At 41.7% G+C, this 23,563-nt stretch overlaps 1 protein-coding gene across 1 annotated transcript in view; it reads right to left on the bottom strand.

Moving 5' to 3' along the window:
* Nucleotides 1-23,563, bottom strand: part of LOC119811607 (teneurin-3) — a 378,529-nt gene that overhangs the window by 135,539 nt on the left and 219,427 nt on the right. Inside the window, 1 exon segment of the mRNA XM_042054919.1 lies at nucleotides 9,325-9,447. Within this exon segment, the coding sequence (XP_041910853.1) occupies nucleotides 9,325-9,447 (123 nt within the window).

Here is a 23,563-nt window from a genome sequence, read left to right as displayed (position 1 = left end):
GCACTCAGGAGCCTGCTGTAAAATTCAGTTCTCTTAAGCGGCTTCATCGATGAGGAAACCGTCATGCAAATGAGCACTCACATAAATTTCAAGAGCAGCTGTCATTTTATTTAGACAGGAGGATCACATACATGTGTATCTGTGTGCACAGGTTTGCAATTCCTACGAAAGGAGAGGCTTGTGTTGGCATGTTTGTTTTTGGAGGAGTTGCTTGCCATGGTTACGCTGGGATTAATCATTGTCAACCTGCTTGGGTTTAGATCTACCTATGAGAGGGACTCCTGGCATATCTGTGAGGGTCTTTCCAGAGAGGAATAATTTACGGAAGACTCACCAGTGTGGGTGGCACCATTTAAGAGGGGAGATTGGATGGAATAAAAGGAGCCAATGGAAGAAGCTAGAAGAAGAACACAGACAATCCCCGCAAGCAGGAGTCAAATGAATCTGTGCACGCCAATGGTGTTGATGTCAGATATTCTGACGGAAAGTGACTCATACACTAACCAGCATTTATGGCTCTTTACTTTCGTCCTAGATTATCTCCAACTTACTTATGTCAGATTTGAGCATTCACCTCATTGCCTTTTCTTAATACAGCTTTCAGTAAAAAGAGAGGCCCCGCCGTGTAGTACCTATTTTTCCCCATTGGGATTTTCTAATTCAGTGTAATTCTTTGCTTGATTTCCTTCTTGCCTAACAATCCAGATGCTTTAAGAACAAATGTCTGTGACAGTCTTGGGTGTCTCCTCTTTCTCTCAAGCTGTTATTTACCTCAGTGCCTTGGGCAGTGCATAGCATAGAATATATGCTTGAAAAAAATCTGAAATGAATGAGCACTATGCATTCAAAGAAAATATAAGAATAAGATTCCTTTCATAAAATCCAATCCTCCAAGTAACCAAAAATATAATTAGAGGATTTCTATTATAGCCTGAGATGATATGATTAATTATGTTTAAAAGAATTTTGCTGTAAATCACAAATACATAATTGGCTTAAAGAGAAAAATGCAAGCCAGTAACTAGTGGCACATGTCACGGAATGGTTTCCTACACCATTATCAGATTTAAAGGAAACTAGTCTTCCATAAAGAAGCAAGAAGTCAGAAAAGGCAATCTGCTCACAGGTCAACAAGTGACAGAACATTTCTCAATTACTTAACTTCGCCAATATATGCATCACAGATACTTGAGATAAGATATTGTACTGGCCCTTTATATACTTTCTATATTATTTATTTACTCTGTGTGTGTGTGTGTGTGTGTGTGTGTATGTATGTATTCACTCAACAAATACTACTTGTAGAGTGTTTTGGCCAGACACGGGTGAAAGAAATAATCTAGGTGAAAAACTAGGCTAATAGCTTGTAGAAATAGCAGGAAAATAATAATCTTTGCCTTACGTTTTAGCAAAGAAGGCATAGTAACAGCAAACATCTTTATATTTTCCCAACCATGTGCTCTGTATCACACAACATCTACAGTACTACTCAAAACTTGCTTATCAGGAAAATTCCACGAGTTGCTTTCAGCTGAAAGAAAATGTAGACAGTAAGAAACTAGGGGAACTGTCTCAAGTAATTTAGACATGAATCATCAAGGGTTGGCTAGGAAGCCAGGCGGGCTTGGCTGCAGAGTTAGACTTTATCTTGCTGCTGTATCGCTTCTGTAGTAAGGGTATCGTGAGCAGACAGAGTGTGGCAGACTTTTAAGTCATCTAAAGGCATGTAGACAGAACCTAGGTGACTGAAGGGGGTCAGATGAGGTATTATTAACATATTTGTGTCTGAAGAATTGATTAACAAGGGCAGAGATCTCATAAACAGGGGGCTGCTGCAGTCCAGTTGAAGGTGATAAATTAATGAGAGAAGTTAGAATTGTTGGCGCTTGTCAATGGGTCCAACAGATATAAGAAAATAGGATTCATATATAACTCCCACTACACTTCTGCAACTAAATGCTATTTACTGATAGAGAAATCCCTGAAACAAGAGGCAAATTTGGAAAGAAAGATGGCATCACAATGGTGTTTTCCAGAGATGACCACGGTCTCTACTCCACATGCTTTGTACAATGTATTTCCTCATGTACACGATCAAGGAGAGGAACTTTCTGTAACGTCTCTGTTTGTTACAGAGAAGCTCTTCTAATGGGGGATGGTACCTGCACTAATCCATGGGTATAAGATTTAGAATGCAGTTAAGGGATTATGTTGATCTAGTGAAGTAACAGCAATAGCTTTCTTGTTTACAGTGTGTAGCCTACACGAGTCCCGGGTAGTTGGCTAGGTTTCTAGTAGCAGGCATGATTTCCTTCCTGTTGAGTGGGCCTTAAGTCCAGCTAGGAGAGCTGTTGGTTGCTGCCATGGTACAGGTGCCCACTATTCCACCTTTAGGAGATCATGCCATGCTGGTCAGAGTTTTGGTTCATAGGCTCCATAAGGGAACGGGACTGCTGCTTCCCTCTGTCGGCAGTTTGCACGGTTCTCTCTGGTACTATGGAGACTAGACCAGCAGAAAGGAGGCTTTCAGGTCATGTATGGGTCAAGTAATTGGAGACCTTTGTCCTAAGTGACCAGTGACTTCAGCAATAGAGACTCACCTTCAGTCTCTCAGAAGCAACAAAGGGCAGCAGCAACAACCTATATTTTTTTCAGGAATCACTTGGACAACCCTGACCAAAAGCTCAAATTAAAGTTATTCATGCTTGATACTGGGATTCTGTTAGGTAGTCTATGGCTATTTGGGGGAGCATTATCAACCCAAGTGGCATAACTTCACTTAATGTATACATATATGTATATGATGTATATGTATATGTATGCATATTGCATTATACAGGAAAGGAGCAATTGTACACAATGCAGTTGGACTGTGGAGAGATCAGCTTGAATACAACTCCTGTACCCAATGTTCAGGGAACATTTCAGAAGACAGGGTCTAAGTGCCAGGAGACCTCTAGGAGACTGTGCCTCCTAGAAATGGCTGCATACACAAGGCAGCATTAATGACAATATAAACATACATACTAACATGGAAGGAAGAACATGTCAAGGGGTTCTACCCTTAGACAAAGAACTTCAGATAACTAATCATTACTGAGAGAGAGGAAGAATTAGCCTCTCCCAGGAAGAGACCCCTGACTACTTATCTTATACAAAGTGACCAGTCCTAAAATCATATACATATAAAAAACAAAAATAAACTTAGAAGGATATACATACATACACATAAATGTATATATACATGTATATATATATATATATATATATGCAGGAATCATAATAAAAGAAAAAGAGGCCATCAATTTGAGAGGGAGAAGGGAAAAACAGGAAGGATGGGGGGAAGGAACATGGGAGGGGGTTAGAGGAAAAGGGGAGGGAGTAAATGAATTAATTATGTTTTAATTAAAATATATTAAAAACAACACTGATGTCAGACCATGGTGGCACATATTTTTAATTCCAGCACTTGGGAGGCAGAGGCAGGAGGATCTACAGTGCCTGGTGTAAAAAGCCAGGACTACACACAGAGAAACCCTGTCTTGAAAAACCAAACAACAACAACAAAACCAAAATAAACAGACAAACAACCCCAAAACACTGTTAAAGAAAAAGAAACCAAAATTAAAATCGAAGTTGCCTAACTTAACAAAAAAAAAATAGAAGTTTAATTCTGGCTTAACTTAAAACAGAATTTTAAGATTAAAACAAAGTTTAAAGTTTCATTAAAACAAAGGAAGCTTAATCCCCTTTATTGTGAAGCTTGGATGGCCTCAGGTGAAATACTTTTGTAAGGTTGGGGATTGAACTAGGGTCTCATATTTTCTAGGTAAGCACTCTGCCACTTAGCCAGGTTACGTGACTTCCCAATGTGCTAGCATGTCTGATGCTAAGTCAGAAGAAGCCTTGAGCTTCTGTGTAGGTCAATGAGAATGAGCCCTCTTGGGGTACTGTTCCTTAGAAGCAGCTACTACATTCTGAGAAACCTAAACCACATGGAAGACTGTGTTCAAATGCTCTTTCCCGCAGCCACAGCATAGCTGAGCATACGTAAATATATAACATCAGCCGCGAGCCAGTCTTGGACTTCCAGCTTAATGGAGCCTTCAGGCAACCTCAGACATCTGGAGGCAATTGCATGAGAAGTCCCGGCCAAAAATATATGAACTGCCTAGACAACCGACAGGACTGCAAGAGATGAAAAACAGTCTCTGTACACCAGTGAACTCGGCGATGGTTTCTTGTGTAGTACTAGAAAACCAAAGGAGTTGATGCACTCAGTTTTTGACACTTGGAATTTGCTAGGCTAAGAAGACATTCCGGTGCAAATGTTCCAAAGAAGCACCGATTGGTTTTACATAGTTGACGTCTGGGGCTGAGGAATGTAACCTAGGATGTACTTACTGACGGAGTCTCTGTTACACAGACCGTGACTAAAGACAAGTGCCGACACGATCAAGTGTGATTGTGTGACAGACCAGGGTCCTGAGATGGTTAGTGACCAGGTGAAAGAGAAGGTACTAGACAAACAGATGTTGCTCTAGAGCTGGAATAAAGACCTGGTCAGTATGGTACTATGCATTCTATGAGAATGAGTATTCCAAGGAGGAATAGTAAAACATAGGATCTGAGAAAAGAGGCATATTCAGTGGTGTGCTCGGCAGCCATGGATGACCGGCAAAAATCCTGAGTTTCGACGGTGGCGGTGACAGAGGCCAGCCATGGAAAAGGAATACTGCAGAGACAAGACCGTCACAGGTGCACGTGATAGACAAGATGGATGCAGGGAAGTAAGTGACATGTCGTGTCTAAGAAGCTGCCTGTGAGGAAGAAGGGAACGGTAGAGCAGAGGTGAAGGGGGATGAAGAAGTCAAGGCGTTTTACTGTCCATGAAACATAAGAAACAATGGAATGCGCACATGCTGGCTGCCTGGTCTCCGCATACTGGAGAGATTTTTTTAAAATGACTTATTTTGTTATTATTTTAAATTAATGCCTACATGTGTGAGTCTGTGTGCGGATCTGTGCTCGCAAGAGCAGTTGCCCTCAGAGGCCAGAGGCGCTGGATCCCTGGAGCTAGAGTTACAACAGGGTCTGAACTGCCCGACATGGCTGCTAGGGATGGACCGTGGGTCGGCTGCAGGAGGGATGCTGGCTCTTAAGCACCCAGCCACCTCTCCAGCGCCCGCACTGGAGAGACTGCATTGAAAAAACTTGTAAGATACAGAGTAGGATCGAGAGGGCCGGTAAACAAAACCCCCGAGTGTTGGGCAAATGGTGAAAGGGTAGATACACAAGTACGTAGTGTGAAGGTTTATATCGACTAGTATACCAGTCAGATCTAGAATCAGCCAGAGAGCAAATCTCTGGGCGTGTCTGCAACTGAGTGTCTAGATTTGGGCTAATCCAAGTAGGAATGACTACATTAAATATGAGTGACACCACCCCACGGGCTGAGGTCCAGGGCTGAACAAAAAAGGAGAAAGTGAGCTGAGCATCAACATTCCATTCTGTCTGCTTCCTGACTACGGATGCAAAGCGGCCAGCCGCCCCAGGATGCAATGCGGCCAGCCGCCCCAGACACCTCACACCATGACTTCCCGCCATGGTGGACTGTACCGTCAAACCGTGAGTCAAAGAAAACCCTCCCTTCTTTAAGTTGCTTTTGTCTGGTATCTTGTTCCAACATGAGAAGAATAACTAATCTATGTATGAGTGGAGGTTTGCTCATAGGAAACCAAGAGCATGCCCTCTGGAGGACGTGATTTATTAGAAGGCGAGATGGGGTCTGCGGCAGGATAGGGAGATGGGAAATAACCGTGGGGGATTGAACACTGTAGGGAAGCCTAGTGGGGAGCCAGGCTGCTGAGGCTGCTATGCCAAGAGGAAGGTGTTATTAGTCCCTCTTTACGTGTGAAGAAATCAAGGCTCAGAAGGTTAAGTAACTGGTTATAAAGTAAGTAAGCGAGGGAGCCAGCATCCGAGTGTGGTCCTGTGTAATTCTTTCCAGTACATTAGGCTAAATGAATCTGTTGGTCCAGGGAGTAATTTTAGCTTCTAGAGGGAAGCTATTTGAGACCCAAACTTTAATCTTACCTATTTATCCGCTCTGTCCATTTCTATTAGTGTTGCGAGAGACCCTACCCACACTTCTGCTCTGCCACCCTACAGTTCACAGCCATGGAAAGTGTTAGGAACGATGAGCAGAGGGCAGCGCTGTAATATGGAGTCTCCTTTGAGGCAGTAACTGCCTTTGAGGTGCTTTGGTGCAGGACCGAAGGTAAGGAGGAAGATTACGGAGTCATTAACGCAGTCATTGTTTCTTGAGTGACGATTACCAAATACAAATGAAATAGGACCACAGGAGCAAGGGGACTGCATGGCAAACCTGGGGAGTAATTCCTCCTCGTGTTTGGCACAGTTAATTCTTCTAGTGAATTCTGTGGCAGATTCTAAGGCTTTCTCTAAGGCTGGGGCATCAGAATCTTCAAAGCGATCGTACAACCTGCTTGTCTGGGCAGCTAACAAATCTGAAGTGGAGGGTGATGGCTCATGCATATTGTAAATTTCTCATAGAAGTCTTTCTAGAGGAACCAGATTATAGGTTTCCATTCTTGCAAATAGTCCCCTCCCATCTTTCTGAAGAACTAAATACCAAGAGTTTTTACTTAAAAAAACAGAAGGAATTGCTCTTTACAACACAGATGGAACTTTGGACTATTTGAGAAATAATAAAGTAGGCAAGTGACTTTTTAGGTCAAATTTTCAACAAAGTCAGAGCCAAGATGTAGCCTTTTTTAATTTTCTTTTTCCCAATCTGAAATTTCCATCAATACCATGGTTCTGTTGGGCGGCTGGAGGGCCAGTTCTCCAGTGTTCACAAACGAATCGGGAAGGGGAGGACTTTACCAATCCACTTTGGGAAAGATTTCTTTATACAATGAGGGAAAAACTCCTGTGGATAAACTTATGCAATTTCAGTGGCAAGTGTTAGCTATGTGTCTGGTAAGAGAAGTAGTTTTTGAAACTTTAGCTCTCTATAAACTATGGAATTATTAATAATTAGCATTGAATGGGGAAGATACAATGAATAGAAAGCACTGGTGCACATTTATCAAAGTAAAGACCAATATTAATTTAGCAGTTTCATTCATATATATATATATATATATATATATATATATATATATATAACATATGCCTGGGTGTACAGGTTTGAGGGACATGTATTTCTCATTGTTATTAGAGTCAACAGGTTAGTAGCTGTTTTCAGACATCGCTTAGAGACTATATTATATAGAAACTATAATCCTATGGGCTTCTAGTGCTATGGAATTGATATGACTCTGGATAGTCTATTCTAGAGTTACTCTAAATGCCCTTGCAAACCTGAACGACTACTCACTTTGTTGAAGTAACCAGTTGGTGGAGGACTCAGTATTGAACATGTGCTTATGTGCACTGAGGGATGCTGATGTGGTCTAACATTCCTTGGAAGAGAAACGTCAGGAGCCACGGCTGAGCCTGAAGTGAGCATCAGCAACCTGTAGCTTTCTCCGCATCCCACATTTTGAGCTCAGCGACACTAGTTACATTTTCACCTGAATAACGAGTTTGGATGCTTCCGATAAACGAAACATCCACAACAAACATGGAATTCTTAAGAATTATGATTTGTTATTTGTAAAAATAATCTATGCTGTAATTAATAAGTACTATTTCACTAGCTTTGTGGTGATCATTCACTTTAAGAGATAGTCTCAGTTTCAATTAACACAAAGAAGTAGATCTTAATTCCTGTGTTGTTTCTTGATCTACTTACGCACGGTACCAATGTATAAAAATGCATGGCAGCTACGCTAATTAAAGTTTACTGTATGAAACTTGGCATTTGCAGTTTCAATTAGGAAAATTTTCTTCTCTGCCATTAACCCACCCTGCGGTGATGCCCTGTGATGGCATGGCAAATACCGGATTATAGTTCTTTTTATAAAAGGTTCCATATGGAGGGGGTATTTATTAGCATTGTGAGAAGCATAAGGTATAAAGCCCCTTTAGTCCCCTTAAGACGGAAGAGAATGCCACGGAGCAGCGGCTCTCAGCCTTCCTAATGCTGTGTCCCTTTAATACAGCTCCTCACATTGCGGTGACGCCCCAGTCATAAAAATATTTCCATTTCCACTTCCTAACTGAAATTCTGCTACTGATATGAATCACAATGTAAATATCTGATATGCAGAGGGTTTTTGGTGACCCCGGTGAAAGGACTGTCAGATCCTCCCTCAAGGGGTCGAGACCCACAGGTCGAGAACCGCTGTCGTAGAGTATTATTGCTAAGATAAAAGATGAGAGGTTAGCGGGTGAGAACGTGTTCAAATCCCTAGCCCGGCAGTAAAGGAAAGCATGGAAAAGAGAAGCTTTTTTAAAGAGTTCCTGCCTTGGTTCTAGTCTCGCAAAGAAACGAGGCACGTAGATGGACATTGCTGGTGGTAAAATGCAGTGCAAACACCCCAGGGAGGAAACGGAGGAAGAAGAACCAAGGAAAATGCCTTAAAGCAAGCAATTCATGACGTGATAGAAGAGAACGGAATATGGCGGCTTATTCTGAGATATAACCTATCATGACGTTCTTCAAGTGTCAGAGGAGACCAGGACCCAAGGTGTGTATCTGCCCACACATAAATAACATGGAACTATGCACAACACAGATAAACATATGCACGTGCCCATTTTGAGGGGTTTTATATTGGGAAAATGAAATCCAGCATTGTCTAGCCGCTTCGGTTCCATTATTCAGAGTCAAATGATTGAAAAGTCTCTATTACCTCAAAGTGCCAACTCTGAAAGGTCTGGCGAAAGGGCAACTGTGGAAAAGGTCAGTGAGTTATAATCCTTTAATGTAGTTTATATTTAAAAGCTTTTATGGAAAGATTAATAAGGTATCCCAACTCCAGGTACAACTCCAATTAAGAAAACTTAATATACCCAAGGTGCCACGAGAGGTGACGTTCTGAACTGTACTCCAGCTGCCTGCCCAAAACTAAACTCATGCTTGTAAGAATAAAAGGCAGAAGAGCTAAATCGCCAGCCACCCCCGCCCCCCCCCCCCCACACAGGCAGACAATTCCGGTTTTCCTGTAATAAAAGCGTGAATGTCCAACTTTTCAAGTAAATTAACAAAAAAAAATGCTCATGAGGAGATGATGCACAGCAGCGCCAAGCCGTTCTCCTTTCCCACATAAGCAGAAAGCAAGCATGGTCACAACCACGTTTATGGAGAATGACATTCAAACAAAGCACAGGCTCCGTGATTCTTTCTCTTACCGTTGTCGCCAGAAGGTAACGATACGGTGTTGGTTGGCATGAGGTCAGCATTCACTTTCCCGTTCTCAAATGTGTCATTTTCAGTCTGCTGTAAGTGCCAGTTGAGGCCAAATAGATGCATTGCTGAGGGTAAAGCATACGAGTTGTTTAAAGGTCTGTTGCTCCGAGCTCCAAAGGCAAGCGCTTAGCATGCTTATAACAAGACTCATACGTAAAGTTCAAATTTCCATCTTATGAAATAACGGGGGTAATTGTGCGACACAAATTATAAACCAGAATTCCTCAAAAACGCACGCAATCTATGTTGCCGTGCCGTGGACGATGACAGCGCTCCCATGATGATCGAGCATTACTCCGTTAATTGGTACCAGGATGGTCTTAAGAAGGAAACAGTATTTACTCTGTGTTGCACATATTAAGAAAGCTGGAGAATTCTCTGAAGCGGCATTTGCCAAATCTTCTTGACTAGAGGTCATACGAAGACTTATCACACTGTTACTAATACTCCATGTTCTCAGAAACCATGATGTTTCCCATTGGATTGTGGTCAAAGCGAAACCATGTTTCCCGGAGGAACTTGATGGCATATGTGATGACCACAGAAGATTCAAACGTGTAAAACAAAGGCAAAGTCACTGAACCTTGGTCTCTTTATAGTTCCCTGGATGTCCTGGAACTCATTACATAGATCAGGCTATCCTCAAACTCACAGAGACCCACCCGTCTCTGTGTTCTAGTTAGGGCTGGGATCACAGCGTGTGCCACCACGTCTAGGTAAAAGTGCAACACTTTAAGATGATTAAGTTTTGAAGGTAGGGCATACGATACAGCAATATCACTGATCAAGCAACATGCAGCTATCGAGTAATCCATGTGGGTTTTTGAAGTGAGAGTGACAGCTTCAGAAATCTGTGTAATCTGTGTAAGTCATACATGTTTATATATTTCTGTGTGTTTATCAATATTGCTTCTTTATTTAAGATATTTAGAAAATATAACTAAAACTATGTGATATGATTGAGTATATAGATCCAACATAAATTAAATTTTAGTACATTATTTTTATCAATTTAAAATATTTAGAAGACTACGTAACTGGCATATTAACCATTAACAAGGGTTAGACATTTACTTCCACTCCGTAGAGCATACTTTAGAATATTTCTCCAGGAGACTGCATATTCCCAGGGAAACCCTATGATGGCCACAGTAGGGTATTGTGAAAGACAACTGTGTTTTGACAATTCTATCATTATGTATATTGGAATTTACAAGTGATTTGGAAAAAGACAGATGCTCTCAGAAACCTTCTCAGAGGTAGTGTGCTAACTGCCCCAACAGATAACTTCTGTTAACTATACAAATAATAGAGTAAGAAAAATATAATACAACAGGGAAAAAGGCAGTTACTTTGGATATATGTAGATTTTGTTCAATCCTTAGGTTAGTATTCTATCTTTGAAAAATTAATGATAAATATTATGTTTACTTAAAAACGAGGTGTGCCTAGCTTATTTAATTAATGCAAGAACTCTCAAAGAGTATATAAATTATAGTTGGCATTTGGTAGGATTTTTTTCTTTTTTTTTTGCTGTAGAAGAATTTCATTTATGTACTCTAACTCTAGGTTCCAAGTTATGAAAGCATTTGGTGTTGTCTAGCCAGACCACGGCACATTTTAATAAATACTCTCCTTAGCGCCAAGGCTGCCAACTGGCTGGAAAAGCCACCTTTTTGGTCAAGATGGCGGTAGCTAACATCAGGGAGAAGTCTATGTTGACAGTATTGATGTTTTTCTTTATTTTAACATTACATGGATGTGTGTGAATCTCTAAGTGTGTCCGTGCAAGGGGATGCACACACAGACTCCAGAAGAGACCCTGCCTCCTCTGGAGCTGGAGTTGGGTATAAGCCATCTGACATGGGTTTGAGTTACGCTTAGGACTAAGTCTCCCTTGTGCATTTCAATAATTATCTGTTAAATCATGAATTAAAATGTAAGAAAACACTTTTGCAGGTAAGATAGTAATTTATGAAAAGGTAAAAATAAAACAAAAATTAAATAGATAAGAATGAAAAGCATATTAATTAGTAAATGACTCCAGTATAATCATGAAAAGCAGCTAAGATAAAATCTATTAATACTATATATGACAGATGGGGTGTCTTAAAACGTCAATAACTTTAGGATATTGTTATCAGTACCACATGCTGTTAATAATATCTAATACAAATGTACAATATTAGTAAGAGATGCAGCAAACATAGTGATTTCTGTGGTACGTATTTGTTATAAATGCATAACTGCATACTCCTTGGTTAAATTATAGTCTCCCAGTGATTCTGTCTAAACTCTGATTTTCATGGATTCAGATACAGACTTTATAACCCTTGAATTCACAGGTCGTCATCTTTCAAGAGGGTATATCTTCATATGCCATTTTGCATTAAATTACATAGTTTGTGAGCGGTGAAATGTCAGGAGCTTTCTAAACATTTATCGCTTCACACACTCCTCAAGGTTTTACATACTTCAGCAATTTCCAAAGAAAATAACGGGAGCTGGTTCTGCAGACGGCAAGGCGTGACAGGTGTGTTCTAGCTCACAACAATCAATACAGATGTCTCTGGCTTTGAATGGCTTGCCTTCTGTGCTGTCAGTTTTACCAGGGTACAGAAACTACACACATGCAGCAGAAATCACACAACTTTGGAATTTTTTGGTCTTTCCTTGGACTAGCAGTATGGGCTGGGATACTTTTCAATGTTTGGCAAGGGCAGTGGGCTACAGATTGCCTGGACTCATGATCACAATTAGGAATACTCTCCAGTACTCATTGTTGCTGAGCTAGGGCAGGTTTGGTAGACGACACACAGTGAGTGCATTTTGACACCTGACGTTTGAAACCTCCAGTTGGTTTATCAGAGATACAAACCATCACCTGCAATCCATAGGAGCAAAGTTCCGTGAGAAATAATTTACCACCACTGTCATAGTTTAATATCAAAAAGGACATTAGTCTTCTTGAATGACCAATTTGGTCATATTAATGGTTTTAGTAGGCTTTGGAGGACAGAGATAACCTATGGGATTGTACACAGATATCAAACGCGAAAAACTGAAAGGCTGTTTGTGTTAGGAGAGCTATTTTATTGCTTGCCAGATGGGTAACAGCTTTAACACACACACACACACACACACACACACTCATTACACTCCTTACAAAAGTATCAACAAGACGGATTCTGTTTCCACTTAAGATGCTAATTAATGAGCATCACATCCATTGATATCACATGTTACTTAATATCTCCCTGAAAACAGAAGACAATGAGTTGTTTAGCCTTAGGATATTATCAATGTTGAAACAGCCAATGTTTGGTGTTTAGTGAGCTCTGATGCCTACATATACTTTGGGTTACATGTATATCCATATGCGGGATTAATGAGAGGGGAGAGTGGGCAGGCAACAAACTCAAAAAGTCAAAATTGTCCCAGAAATTACTAAGCTGTGGTGCAATAAAATTACAGGGTAGACAAACAGAGGGATAATTAACCTAATAAAATACATCTGCAAATAAAGATGGGCTAGCCCAATTCTTCAATCTGAAGTTGGATAGCAGATTGGACCCCATGGGAAAGTATTTGACACATTCTTCGTCGAGAGCCGTGTGCTTGCTTTTTCTTAAATTTATTTCATTTTTATTAATTATTTTTTCATTTATCTTAATACTGACCACCAATCCCCCTCCCTCCTCGTCTTCCATTTTTCTCCTTCCAGTGTTTGCTTTTTCCAAACCTTCCCCCAAAGTGCTGGTATCTTCTCGACTACCTGCTACGTTCTGTCAGAGCTTAGAGAGAACGGGAATCAAGGTGCACACAGTGTGTGGCTGCAGAACAGAATGGAGTTGATTCCATCACGGGGCAGGACACTAGAAGAGTGGAATGGGTTCTGTTTAGTGCAGATTCCAGGTGTCAGGAAGGAAGGGATGTGATCAAGCGAATTCATGTGCTGCGTTGATGATTGTCAGCCCACGGCCACCCAGACTTCTCTGCAGTCTGAAACTATGATTTGTCTTGCAAGAATGGAGACACCTAATGCCTATATGAACTTTTGATAAGGCTGTAAAATGTTACACCTTACGGAAGAGAGTATTGTAATCCCTCAGAAAAACAAGCAAGCAAGCAAAGGAACAAAACCCCACAATGACTGGGTGATCCAGCTCTTGCTATGCCTTCACGGATGGGAGGTGAAGTCTCAGAACTAAGTGAGCAGCCCTGTCTAAAGCAGCACAATTCATAACAATCATGACGAGGTGATATTCATGGTCTGTATATTGATAGACACATGAGCGAATGAAGTGTGGCACATGTGTGTCACGAACATTATCCAGTGGTCATGAGCATCTCTTGAATAACCTCATCCACTTGCCTCTATTGAGGCTTGTCCTCTTACATGTTAGTGGTATTTGTCAACGTTAGCCACCCATATTCATTGCCTTTAGCCTCCTCTGGGAATTTGCCTGTTTTTTTTTTTTTTTTTTTTGTTTGTCTTTGGTTTTTATTTTCCCCTAATTTCTTAGCTGCCCTCATCAACTCCTGAGTGAATATCGAGTGCTACTCTAGAGTGTCTCTTCTCTGGTCCCTTGCAACTGCTTTCAACCATAAAATGTGGCTACAGTCAAGACACAACGCTGCCTGGACTCAGCTTCCAGAGTATCGATGTCATCTGCGGCCTGTCCATGTAGGGATCATAGAAACATACCAACTAGTGCTCTTAGCATGGGTCCTGGAGTGAGCACAGCCATTCCAGTGCACACATACTTAAGCCAAAATAAGTCAGCATGTAGTGGCGGCATACCTCTGAGACGGTTCAAAATAATCCCTGTCTCTTGGTATTCATACATAATACCCTTATAGATTTCCCTCCCCTTGAGTGCAGGCTTGATTTAGTAACTTGCTTATAATGGGAAGCATAAGGCCGGCATCATGGAATGTCTTTTCTCATCTTAGGTTATAAAAGGCTTGAGCTTCTATTTTGGTTGTTCAGATTTCTCCCTTGTACTGCTTGCCATGGGGAAAAGCAGCTGTCACATCATATATCAGGCAGTCCCATGGAGAAGCCATGTGGTGAGAGAAAGGCCCGTCAGAACCCCACGAGCGAGCTGGGAGCACACGCATCTAGTACCAGTTAAGCTCGTAGAAGACACGTCAACCTCATCCTACTGTCTGACTACAACCTGAAAGAGCGTGGGGTAGAGACACACGTTACACTGAAATCAGACTTTACAACACGTAGAGATGTGAGGGGAATGTATTTTGTTTGAAACTGTTACCCTGGAGGCCACTGGCTCCCTACTGACTTATACAAGTCTTCCCCTGGTGTACCCCAGTGGTGTGAACACTCACCGGGTCTGCCCTTGATCTCTCTTTCATCTTAATTGTGTTTATACCTTCAACTTGTAATTCCATGTGGATGGATGACTTTGGGATTGGTATTCTTAATAAATGTCTTTATAGACTGCTTCACTTCTAATTTCATGTCTTACACCTGACATGCCTAGAAAACCTTATAATTTTGATTCCTGGGTTCCATTTCTGCCCCACCATATCACAGTGTCAATGACAGACGCCGAGGCTGGATCATGGCTCTGTTGTTTATTAACTGGGTTCCCGTGTTACTATCTAACTTCTGAAACTCTCAGTTTTCTTGCCTAGGAAACGGAATTATAAGTATCTACTTTATACATTTGCTGTAAAGACAAATGAAGGTGATAGATAAAAAGGCCTTTGATTTAGGGTAATACTTAATACAGGTTAAGTCATCCAAATGCAAACCCTGGGCCGGGAGATGACCCGGTTGTTAAAATGCTTGCCACACCTGCATGAGGACCCAAGGCGGCCGACCAGTGTGTGTGTGTGTGTGTGTGTGTGTGTGTGTGTGTGTGTGTGTGTGTGTGTGTATAACAACACGGGTGTGGTAGCCTGCTTGGTTTGCAGCCCTGGTGCTGGGGAGGTGGAGACAAATGGTTGCAGGCATTTGCCGACTGCCAGTCAGCCCAACAGGGTCAGTCAGAGGGCTCCATGTACTGCGGGAGGCCCGGTCACCCTTCCACTTCAAAAACACATACTAATACGCAGGACTGGAAAATAAGGTGGGGAGTGACTGAGCCCCCCCTCCCATGTTGACCTGGTAATTCTCAGAAGGAGCATCTACTCCCTCACCCCTTCTTGGGTCAGGAGAACACAGATTTCTTAGGCAATTCCCCTGCAATACATCTTTTAAGCAAGTTGTAACATCTGCTATTTTCTCCTCACGAAATTAGAGCTTTTTAAATATTACTGTTCAAGTGAATGATTACAGACTTATAATATCAACTCTCAGAGTGGCTTATATGACTTCTAAGCCATCGACAGCTACTGAAGCCTATGCTATAGCCAAACAGCCCACTCCAAGCTGTCTCTACAACACTACTGTTTATTGTTATTACTGTGTGCACACATGTACACACACCCATCATGGAACATTGGGAGGGGGTGGGTTTGAGGACAAACTTTGTGAAGTTGGTTCTCTCCTTCTACCTTCACGAGAGGCCCAGGAATGGAATACAGTTTTCCAAGCTTGGGTGGCAAGGGCCTTCACCTGCTGAGCCATCTCGCCAGCCCTAGAATGTCTCTTTTTAGGTTGACTCTGGTATCCTTGGACTGTGACCAATTTTACGATGATGAAAACAAAAATATTCCTTACGTAGTTGAAAAACATTCCCTTAATAAACTCTAAGGTTTTTTTTTTCTCCCCTCTAGGTTTCTCTAGTATAAGTTAAAGGGGGAAAAAAAATCCCTGGCGAGTTGAAATAATTTTGAGACAGCGTGTTAGTAAAAATACACCAGTAAAATTTTATGAAGGGATTTCTTTTAGATTTGAGCACTATTCCAGTGAGAGAAATTACATGTATTCTCTGTTTTTCAAGGTGGATGGAAATGAACAAACCGGTTGGCTTTATAGCTACCTTCTCATTATAAAAGGGGGGAATGGATGTCAGTGTTTTTACCAATATATGCTCGCTTGACACTTAGAAGCCAGCATGTGGAACACTTGAAACCAAAAATGTGTGATTAAATAAAATTATATACCACCAAGTAGCAAATTCGGTGCCGTTTTTAGATTCCCGTTGAGAGAAAAGGTGCCAAATGTGATCTTGTCTCTGGGGACCATGCCACTGAAGTTGTTACCACAGCTACTATTATTTCTCCTGGCTGTCTGAGTCCTCGGATCCTGCCAAGTGTGGAGAGGAAGAGGGGGTGGTGACAGCTGGTGACAGAGTCCAGCCGTCTGCCAGAACCTTGGAGCAAATTACAGGGAATGTTGCGAAGGGAACACAGAGGCAGGCACCCTTGCCATCAGCAACCTGAAGTCTGAGGAGTGCACTCTGAGGTTTTGGCAGCACTGAGCGTGGCTCTTAGCAGGCCTGCCATTATGGCCTAAATGCTGTTTAATATTACAGGAGCCAGGAAGCTAGCTCACAGAGACGAGAAGCACAAGATAACGTGAGGACTGAGGTCGGGAGAGAAAAACTGACTTTAAACGTGCCATCCTGAATATCTGCAGTCTAGTTTTCTTTTTGTTTACCTCACCGAGCAAGGGCCTAGAGTTCCGCTTTCTCACCTCATCTCTCATTCAACACGGCATGTCTTCCCCCAATAATCTGTGAGAGGAAGACGCACGGACCCCTCCACAGAACTTATCAGGGAAATTAACTCCAGAGCTGAGGGGCACAGCCAGGGAACTGCCTGGGTAGAGTACAGATTGCCTGGGATGTCTTCAGGAGCTGTTGTTTGTCAGAAGGCGCCCGAGTCCTAGTCCCAGTTCTGGCTACCAACTCCAGCAGGTTCATGGGCTTTTTAGGAATTTAAGAATATAAATATTTACGTCATCATTGAGCAAAGGAAAAAATACCCACACCTGGGTATCAATAAAATAGCAACATATTAGAAGACAAGATTGTTCTTTTATTTTGATTTTACAAACAACCCTGCATGGGTCAAAGTACAATAGGACATGATGATCCCTGGAGTGTCTTGGACCTTTTATGTTTTTCTTGTAATTTCATGAATATCTAAATAGACATGAGACACATGTGGAATGAGTAGACTTTATAGAAAAAAAATAAGAAAAATACCCTTAAATATAGGGCAATGATTAGACTTGATACATAGTCCCAGAAAGCAGCCATGCTTTCTATGTAAAATGAAGCCTCTCAAGTAAAGACTGAAGTTTATAATGTGGACCCCCACAGTCTACGCCATCATTAGGAGGACATCATTTCCCATAAATTAGCTTTTGTTTTGGATTTCCCGCTGTGTTTATACGCATGTTGACAGAATGTGTGAGGCAATATTTTGGCATTTGAATTCATTACTATTTGTTATTAACTTTTAAGGCTAATATTATTTCAACAGCCTACACTTTGCTGACCCAAATATGCTTCTTTTAAAGTCAGTATTTCTCACACAAGCTTTCATAGCCATATGTTTTCCCGTTGTCATTATGAGAAAGGAAATTATTCTCTTTACCAACTACATGATATTTTTGTATTCCAAAGTACCAATGTTTGATGGGGTGAGTTCCTCTGAGAATTTAAGAGAACACTCTAAAATCACAGGCTTATGAATGAGCAGATTCAGGGAAGAGGAAGAAGGGAGAACAGCTACAGGAACAGCCTATATCTTCTATTTCTAGTGTGTTCTTCTTCTCCCATGTGTTCTTGTCATGTCATAAATGAATGGCCATCCACATGTCTTGATGGGAATAAACAGATTTAATATATATGCTTGTTTCTGCCACAGTTGACTCATGTTATTTTATGCATGGTGAGATTTTAAAAATTCTGCTTCTGAAAGTCAACCTATTCTTACTGCATAGATGTAGTACAAAACACCTATAGACACTACCTAGGAAATGGTCCTTCCCCCTGCGCACCAACACCCAGTGGAGAGGCCGAGGGCAATCAAACTGGGGTTTGGGTCACAGATAGTATGAAGTTAGGATTTCTAAGGTGAACTTGTTTCTCTTGTGTCTCTAGTTTCCTCTAGTTTGGGGACTCACTGAAACAAATCATTCTTTCTCCAGTGTAACGGAAAGACCACCAACGCAATCACCAGGCCAAAGGGAACAGGCTATTACCAGGCCAGGGGATCTTGGAGGAACAATTGTCATTGTTAAGGACTATGTCTATTTCAAGAACACTCAAAATACTGAAATCATTTGTGTGATGTGTAAGCTATTTCCTCACTGCCAAAACAGCGCCTTTGCCTCTATCAGCAAAGGTGGCAGAGGACTCACTAGTGCCGTTATTAGCAGCTTGCCATGAAGCCCCAGGGCTGCGCTCACTACTCAGAGGTGTGCAGTTCTGACTCCCTCTTCATCTGGATTTCTTTATTCCACAGCGGCTTTCAGAACTACGCAACAAACGTTTTTGTATACTAATGACTTAGTTAAGCATACAGATTCCCCCTTTGGCTTCCTCTGAATTTTTATAAGACAGAATGGCTGAGGTGTAGCTCGGTGGCAGAATGCTGGCCCACTTGATCCCCAAAACACATACATAAACACACAAAAATAAAAGTCAGAGAACTTAGGACCCCCAAAAAGGAAATCTTTGGAATGTTAAGATACTTTACCATCAATAAAGGGTCAAACTATTCAAATATGGAGATACTTAGTGGAATGTTGGCATATTAAGTTATGGCAAAAATCTACAAAATCAGCCCCTTTATAACAGTCCAATTTAGCACAAGGTGTTCCTTTCCTGAGAGAATGACTCATGACTGTGGATGTGTGCCTTCCAGCATGTATATGCGTACATGTAGTTTCCAAAGAGACACTGTAAACAACTTCAGTGACCATTCTGGGGCCTAGGCACATCAGCTCACGTGGGTTATTCTTAATTCTCCACACAACAGAAACTTGGAGCGCCTTATTCATTGAGTTCCACTGTCTGCTTCCATACTTCAATATTCCCGCTGCACCCAGACCTAGCAGACGGCGTTAGCCTCCTCTCCCTTGACTGTCACTTCACCGCACACTACGGGGTGAGGAAAAGTCTTGGGAAGCCCGTGACCCCAGGCTCCTCCGGCATTATTCACGGGGAGAGCACCTTTGTAGAATTACTAACGTATTTTAACTATTATTAATAATCACTCGTAGAGCATCTGTGGATGTGTTTCCAAACAAACCAGCGGGAGCTGCAGTGTCCGGCCCCAGGAGATTTGCTCCCAGTGGCCGCGCGCTTCTGCATTTGCCGGCCTCACTCTCCTTGCCTAAAATAAATGGCCCACTTTCCCACTTCAACCACACATCTCTTCTCTATGTGTGACTCCTTTCTGAGACCAGAGAGAACGTCTCTGAAGAAGCTAAAAGCATCTAAAAATATCTTTACTCCGGAAATAGACAATAAAGATGAAAGTGAAGATTATTTGAGATGGCCGAAATAATACGGCTGGGTTCTATTTACAAATTCAGTGCAACTCACGGAGGCCCAACCACTCGGAGCATTTAGCTGGTTACAGCTAGGAATGTACTGTATGATTAGATTAGAGCTCTAGAGCAGCGGTTCTCAGCCTTCCTATTGCTGCAACCCTTCAACAGAGTTCCCCATGTTGTGCTGACTGACCCCAGCCTTAAAATTATTCCATCGCTACTTCATATCTGTAATTTTGCTACTATTATGAATCGTACTGTAAATATCATAGGCAACCCCTGTGAAAGGGTCATCTGTCCCCCAAAACAGGTTGCAACACACAGGTAGAGAACTGCTGATCTAGAATGAGAAGACCTAAAGCAAGGTCTTTTCTGCAGAAAAAACCTGCAGGGGGAAAAAAAAGCGAGGTCACACTGGTATACAGAGCAAGTTCTAGGACAGCCAGAGCTACTACACAGAGAAATCCTGTCTCGAAAAATCAACAACAAGAACAACAACATCAACAATAATAAAAGGACCTATCTCCTCTATGATACGATTGGGAACTTTTTACAATATTATTTTAAAAGTGGTTATTTCATAAATGTATATATATATATATGTATATATACATATGTATATATTTTTTTTACCTGAAATAACAGTATCATGCTAAACCCAGCATCTCCTATGTAAACAGAAAGCATTACTAAGGATGAATGGAATGACCTATAAACAATATTAATAAAACCAAGGTAAAAATGCATGCTTACAAATTAATTTTCATGAAAGAAGTATTAGGCTGCCAGAGAAGTTCTCCCCTGAGATCGTCCTCATAAGATACCACAGGACAAGAATTCAAAATGGAAAAAAAATCTCTTTTTGTCATTCAAATGTTAATTATCCTGTCCATAGACAACCTGCAAATTCTTAGATCTGAGCAGAAAAAATAAGATGATCCAGGTAAACTATAAACTACGTACTGGCTCTAAGCATGAACACAGAACTGATTTCCTGCATCTAGAACCTTCTTGGTTGACAATCTGTGGAAGTTACTATTTGGTGCATCGGGCAGTTAGGAGAAACAGGCATGAGGCCAGGTGTGGGGGCTCACACTATAATTCCAGCAGTCAAAGGAGCATCGCTGTGTGCTTGAAATCTCTCTGGGCTATCCGGTGAGCTCCAGGCCCGCCGGGGTTAGAACACGGAGGAGGGGGACATCAACTAACATTAAGCAAACACTTGCAGACGGTATCGAAGAAAAATTTCAATGTGAAATGCACATTTGACAGTTTCTATTAAAAACTGTGATATCACTGTGGTAAAGACTATGTCTTACTCATATCTGTGAATTCCATCTCTGAAGGAGATATTCAGCACTGGCTATATTTAATGAAATTAATGTCTAAGGGAGGTATCGATAATAGTTAAATATTTAACGGAATTAAACAGACTGAGGCATTTGTATTAACTAAGAGGAGGATATAAGAGGCAAACAAAAATCCAGAAGTTTCTATCAGAACCAAGAGTTTCGTATTTCTGCAGCTGCATGTAGGAGTCCTCTTGTGTGAATGCCATGGGCATGCTTTCGCCATGGTGGAAAAGGAGGGATGTGGTGGAAAAGACCTTTCTTCCTGAAGGTCAGGAAGGATGGTGATAATGGTCAGGGAGAGCGTGGTGTGGAAAAGGAAGACAGAATAGGATGAGCCTGAGGATGAAGAAGTAAGGTGAAGATCCCCCTCGCTGGCCCTCAAGTCAGCCCAGTCAGGCTGGGCGCCTGCGCAGAAAGTCACACAGGACAGGATCACTGGCTTCTTCTTTGGAAACACGGATCCATGCCCAGCATGAGACGGAACTGGGAAAGGCAGGGCCCGCAGTGTCGTGCATTTTGAAATCACTAGATTGTTTCTTAGCACTGTGTGGAGGGAGTCTAGCTGGAAAATACAGTTGTTCTTTGACTCACTGTATGATGTGTGCTTAAAATTGTAGAGTGGGGGATAGGGGTGTTGGGCAAGCTCCAAACCCCAGCACCTGAGAGTAGGAGGAGTAGAAGCTTGAGGTCAGAGCGAACCATATATGGAGTTTCTGCCTTAAAACAGCAAAGCAGGATACCCAACAGCGGGGCCTCAAAGTGAGGTTCTTGCCACTTCTAGCACTGACCCAGTAACAGAAACTGGATATGCTGATTCTTCTGTGATCAAGGAGAAAACACATTTCCTTATGCACCTATCCCCAACACACACCACCCCTCATAACACAGACAGACAGACAGACAGACAGACACACACACACACACACACCACAAAACCCTCACATACCACATCTTCTGCATATCACTACACACACCACATACACACAAACCCCCACATACCATGTTTTCTGCATATCATTACACACATCAGACACACACACAACCCCCCACATACCACATCTTTTGCATATCACCACACACACCACAAACACACACAAAACCCCCATATACCACATCTTCTGCATATCACCACAACCACACAAAACCCACATATCACATATTTTGCATATCACCACACATACCTAGACATCACACTATACACACATATCACACACCATACACAAGCACACACCCCCACACCTACACCATACATATCACACACTACAAACCATACCATATATACACGTCACGTACCACATAGAGGCACACACTAAACCACACACACACCACACACACCTACACCCTACATATCACACGCTAAACACAAGCACACACCACACACACACTTACATCATACACATCTCATACCACACACAAGCACACAACACACCATACACACCTACAGACCATACCATCACACACCACACACACACACACACACACACACACACACACAAGCATACACCACAGGCACACAAACACATACACACACAAGCACACACACACACTCAAAAAGGATTTCTTCATCACAGACTAACAAAGTAGGCAACAAATGTTTTAAAACTCAGAATTGCTTTCCTTTAAGAGTTTTAAAAACTTTTCTCCCATCATGCTTTATAAATAACATTTTAAAGTATGTATGTTATAGAAAGAAACAAAAAAAAGACTATAAATTGTTGTGGCAATTTTAGCTCAGTTACCCAAAATTTCTAAAGTAACATTCCTTTCCACTTAAAGATGCTAACTGTGACAAGAGCCGCAGCTCATTCAACAAAGAATAAAAGATGCATCTCATAACTTTTCTCTAAGTGGCATGTAGACTTCTGTCTTTGACAACTGACTTTCAGAGTTACATTTAGGTCATGTGTTAAAATGTAAAGTTTGTCCCTAAGTCAAAATGCAGGTCTTAGCAGACATATCTTTCTCAAACGCTCAGAGTCAATAAGAGCCGCGTTTCATAAGATCTGCTAGCCTTTTATAATCTCTCCTCCCCTTCCTTTTTTTCTCCTCCCCTCCTCTCCTCTCCTCTCCTCATCTCTCCCTTCTTTCTTTCCCCTTCCTCTCTGTTTTCCCTCCCTTCTGTCTTTCCTAATCATAGCACACGGGAGAGATCTACCATTGAGCCACATGCTCTCACCCCAGCCTTCTTCACCTTTTATATTTAAGTAGCCATGCTAACTGCAACTAGTTGTTAGATGTCTCTCTCCTTCAAAATATTACCATCTGTAAGAGGGCACTGACTATACTATTATCACAGTTGAACCTGTGACAGTGTGTCTTCTGCAGCGGTCACCAATCAACACACCTGCTGAACGACTGAACGGTCACCGGACAGGTAGACGAATGGATGCTTCCTATTCAGATGGC

The sequence above is a fragment of the Arvicola amphibius genome, chromosome 4 (assembly GCF_903992535.2).
Source record: "Arvicola amphibius chromosome 4, mArvAmp1.2, whole genome shotgun sequence".
NCBI lineage: Eukaryota > Metazoa > Chordata > Mammalia > Rodentia > Cricetidae > Arvicola > Arvicola amphibius.
Note: the sequence above shows the minus strand (reverse complement) of the source record. Positions and strands in the feature narration are given on the sequence as shown.